Source organism: Tupaia chinensis, unplaced genomic scaffold (genome assembly GCF_000334495.1).
Source record: "Tupaia chinensis unplaced genomic scaffold, TupChi_1.0 Scaffold000201_1, whole genome shotgun sequence".
Lineage (NCBI taxonomy): Eukaryota > Metazoa > Chordata > Mammalia > Scandentia > Tupaiidae > Tupaia > Tupaia belangeri.
This window is the reverse complement of record NW_006159676.1, coordinates 2,447,978-2,451,918: the sequence shown is the minus strand read 5'-3', so window position 1 is coordinate 2,451,918 and position 3,941 is coordinate 2,447,978. Positions and strand designations below refer to the sequence as shown.

Sequence of the window (3,941 nt, the reverse complement as noted above, 5' to 3'; positions counted from 1 at the left end):
CCTTCTCTCTCTGGTCAAATTAAAATATAACAATAATTGGGGCCAGCAGGTGGCGTAGTGGTTAAGGGTGGGGACCCCCACATGGCTGACTGTGGTTCGAGTCCTGGACTCTTGTTCTCGCTCTCACTTTGTCCCTCTCTGGTCAAATTGAAATAAATAAATAAATAAAGTTAAATAAAATAATCCCCCCCCCAAATTATTAGAAAAAATAATAGGGGCTGGCTGGTGGCATAGTGGTTAAGGGTGTGAGTTTAAGCCACAGGGTCAGGGACTCGAACTGTGGTCGACTAAGTGTGAGTCCAGTGACATAACCATTACGCCATCTGCTGGTCCTACTAGGCCCTATTTATTTATTTATTTATTTATTTAATTATTGAGAGGTTTTTGCTATAGGGCCTGTGCGCTTGCCAGAGAGACAGAGAGAGACAGAGAGACAGAAAGTGAGAAATCACCCGCCCCGGGGGGATGGCCACGCCGCAATCCCTTCTCCTCCATTCTCCCCTCGGGATCTTGGGCACGCACGTACACGCGCCCAGCGTGAGTTCTAAGCCACCGGGTCCGGGACGCGAACCGTGGTCGACTACGTGGGATTCCAACGACATAGCCATTACGCTAACTGCTGGTTCCCAGCTCTATTTATTTTTAATGTGTGAGGCTGGCAGGTGAAAGAGTTAAGAGGTTGAATTCCCACATGGCTGACTATGGTTCAAGTCCTGGACCTGGCAGTTTGCTTTCTCACTTTCCTTCTTTCTTCTTCTCTCTTTCTGTCTGACACACTGTGGTCAAATTAAAAAATAATAAGAATAAAGTTGACCAAATATTTACATTTCCTATAGGGGGCATGAACTTGCCAAAGAGAGAGAGAGAAAGAGAGAGAGAGAGAAAATGTGAGAAAGCGTCCCCTAGAGGGGATACCACGTGCAATCCCTTCTCCTCCATGCTCTCCAGATTTGGGGCATTCAGACACACATGCACTGGGCGTTGAGTTTCAAGACCCGGGTCTGGGGCTGGAACTGCAGTCACCCCTGGGAGTTCAGTGCCTTAACCACTATGCCACCTGCTGCCCCCCAGGCCAGAACTTGAAAAGATTCCAGTATCTCAGACGCCCATGCTTTCCCAGGATCTGAACGAACTGGATGGCAGCTGGTGGAGTTTAATTCACCTTAATTACAAAACCCCAGTAATTAACATTCCAGAGCTTAATCAATGTTCTAGCTGTCACATCTCCAGGGCAGACACGTTTTTATTCCCGTTTTACAGAGACGACCTCTCAGCTGCATGACTCAAGAACTCCGCAGGAAAAGAGGTACCCACTGGGCAGAGGTGCCTGGATCTCATTGTAAACACCCGGGACCACCCGAGTTCTCATTCATGCATAAGTACCAGGTGAAGACTCGGAGACCAGCGAAGCGCCTACAACTCCCGAAATGCCCCGCGCGCTGAGGCCCCGTTACGACTACGGTGCAACAGGTGGAGCTAGCCGTGCTGCCTCCTGGGAGATGTAGTCTTCGGGCTAAAAGAGGCGGGGCTGTAAGTCTGGAGCCAATGGAGTAGCGCACTGCCCTGAGCGCGAGGCCAAGAAGCCAATGGGACTGCGGCGTCGGAGGGGCGGGACTTCCGGCAGCGAAGTCACGGAGAGAGGCTGCGCGAGGATAGCTACTTCCTTTTGCGGGTGGCGGCGAGTGCAGAGAGAACGCCATGAAGGCCTCGGGCACGGTAAGGTGGGCGCAATGGGGCCGGGGGCCTCGGGATGCGGCGTAGACCGCACCATGGATTCGGGGAGGTGGTTTGGGCCGAGTCGGCGGCTTATGCTGCTCGCAGGCTCTTTCTCGGCCGGGCGCCGCCGCCTCCGGGTGCCGCCATCATGGCGGCCATTGCGGGCGCCGCGTGGGGAGGCCCTTGCATGGCCTGGAGCGGCTCGAGGATCGCGGGGGCCCGAGGACTCCGGGTCTCTTTTCCAAGGGAGGGGACACCTGGCACAGTGAGGTGGGCTGTGTCTGTTTCCACCACCTGTTGGCCCACCTGGCGTGTTTTTCAAACCACCGGGTCCGGGTCTCAAACCGTTGTTGGCTGGAAGAGGCCGGGCAGTGTCGTTCCTGCCCGGAGTCTGGGTTTCCGGGGTCGGTGGAGCCGGTTCAGAGCAGGAAGTAGCTGAGTTTGCAAGCGGCTATTTTTCTTTGATGTGCGTTTTTTAAAAAAGGAACTAAAAAAAAAAAAAAAGTTCACCCTGGCTTTTTTTCCCTGCCCTATCAGAGGGCGTGAGTTTGACAGAGCATGGTCCTGTTTGCATCTGGAAATGGCATTCCCTGCGCCGAACCTTCCCCAGCTGCAGTCTGGGGAAACTGAGGCAGCCGCAGGTCTGGGGAGCCGGACCCGGGTTCTCGTCCTGGCCCCGGAGTAAACGAGAACGGTGGCTAGATGTGAGTGGCCGAAGGACGAGGGCGATAGAGTGGTTTAAGATGACAGCACCGGGCCTGGAGGCTGCAGGACTGTTTGACGATTTTACTTAATTTTACTTTTTTGGGGTGCGGGGGGTTCTTAAGAACGTGTGTGCTCACCTGAGAGAGAGACAGAGAAAGTGAGAAATCACCGCTAACCCCCTCCCCCCCATGGCCATGCCGCAATACTGTCTCATTTGGGGATTTGGGGGCTCCATGTACACGTGCCTGGAGTGATTTTCCTTTAAAAAAAAATTTTTTTTTTTAAGAAGGTACTGTATTATTATTTATTTTAAAGAACTATTTTATTTAATTTTGTTTATTCTTTCATTTATTTTAGTTTGACCAGAGTGAGACAGAGAGAGAGAGAGAGTGAGAAAGCAAGCCACCAGGTCTGGGACTTGAACCCTGGTCAGCCATGTGGGAGTGTCCAGCCCCTTAACCACCACGCCACCTGCTGGTCCCCCCCCCCAATTTTTTTTTTTTATTCATTCATTTCTTTGAACTTGACCAGAGAGAGCGAGAAAGTGACAAAGCAAGGTAACAGGCCTGGGACTCAAACCGTGGTGGGCCAGGTGGGAGTGTCCAGCACCTTAACCACCACGCCACCTGTTGTGCCCACAGGCTGCAGAACTATTTAGGCCTCCCGTTTCCCCACGGAGAAAGCAGGGTCCTGCGCCCTTCCCAGGTGTCCTGACCTGAAGGCATTAGCCTGTCCGAGGGGAGCTCCCCCTGCTCCGGTCAGAGGGGTGACGCTGGCCCTTCCGTGTCTGGACTCCGGCCGGGGCATGGCCGCACAGCCTCACCCCCGTTCCCTTCCAGCTCCGAGAGTACAAGGTGGTGGGGCGCTGCCTGCCCACCCCCAAGTGCAGCACGCCACCCCTCTACCGCATGCGCATCTTCGCCCCCAACCACGTGGTCGCCAAGTCCCGCTTCTGGTACTTCGTGTCTCAGCTGAAGAAGATGAAGAAGTCGTCCGGGGAGATCGTCTACTGTGGGCAGGTACGGGGTGTGGGGGCGGCCTGGGCCGTGCAAGGGGCGCACTGCGGGGGTACCAGACCCGGGTCATAGCTACGGTCGGGCCGGAGAACGGGTCCAGGCTGTCCTCGCGGTGCGGAAAGCCTGGAGTTGCCGACCGGCCTGGGGGGTGCGTTATGTCTTCTTGCCTTCCCTCTCCCTGGCGAAAACCTTAAAAAAGAAACCAAGAGGGACCAGCAGTTGGCGTAATGGCTATGTCGCTGGACTCCCATGTAGTCGACTGTGGTTCGCGTCCCGGACCCGGTGGCTTAAACTCACGCCCGGCGCGTGTGCGTGCGTGCCCAAGATCCCGAGAGGAGAATGGAGGAGAAGGGACTGCGGCGTGGCCATCCCCCCTGGGGGGTGATTTCTCGCTCTCTGTCTCTCTGTCTGTCTGGCGAGCAGATGCACCCTATAGCGAAAAACCAAGAAACGAATGCTGGGGGGGGGGCAGCAGGGGGCTTGGAAGTGGAGACGCGGGACACT

General features: G+C 55.0%; 1 protein-coding gene across 2 annotated transcripts in view; it reads left to right on the top strand.

Annotated features, from left to right (window-relative positions):
* The first annotated feature begins 1,638 nt into the window (after positions 1 to 1,638).
* RPL18A (ribosomal protein L18a) overlaps positions 1,639 to 3,941 on the top strand; it is a 5,908-nt gene continuing 3,605 nt past the window's right edge. Inside the window, exons 1-2 of one of the 2 annotated variants that reach the window (XM_006147125.2) lie at positions 1,639 to 1,716; positions 3,261 to 3,356. In XM_006147125.2, coding sequence (XP_006147187.1) covers positions 1,699 to 1,716; positions 3,261 to 3,356 — 114 coding nt within the window. In that variant the 5' untranslated portion in view covers positions 1,639 to 1,698. Of the gene's footprint in view, positions 1,717 to 3,260; positions 3,441 to 3,941 lie in introns of both variants that reach the window. The other variant, XM_006147124.2, reaches the window with a different exon arrangement.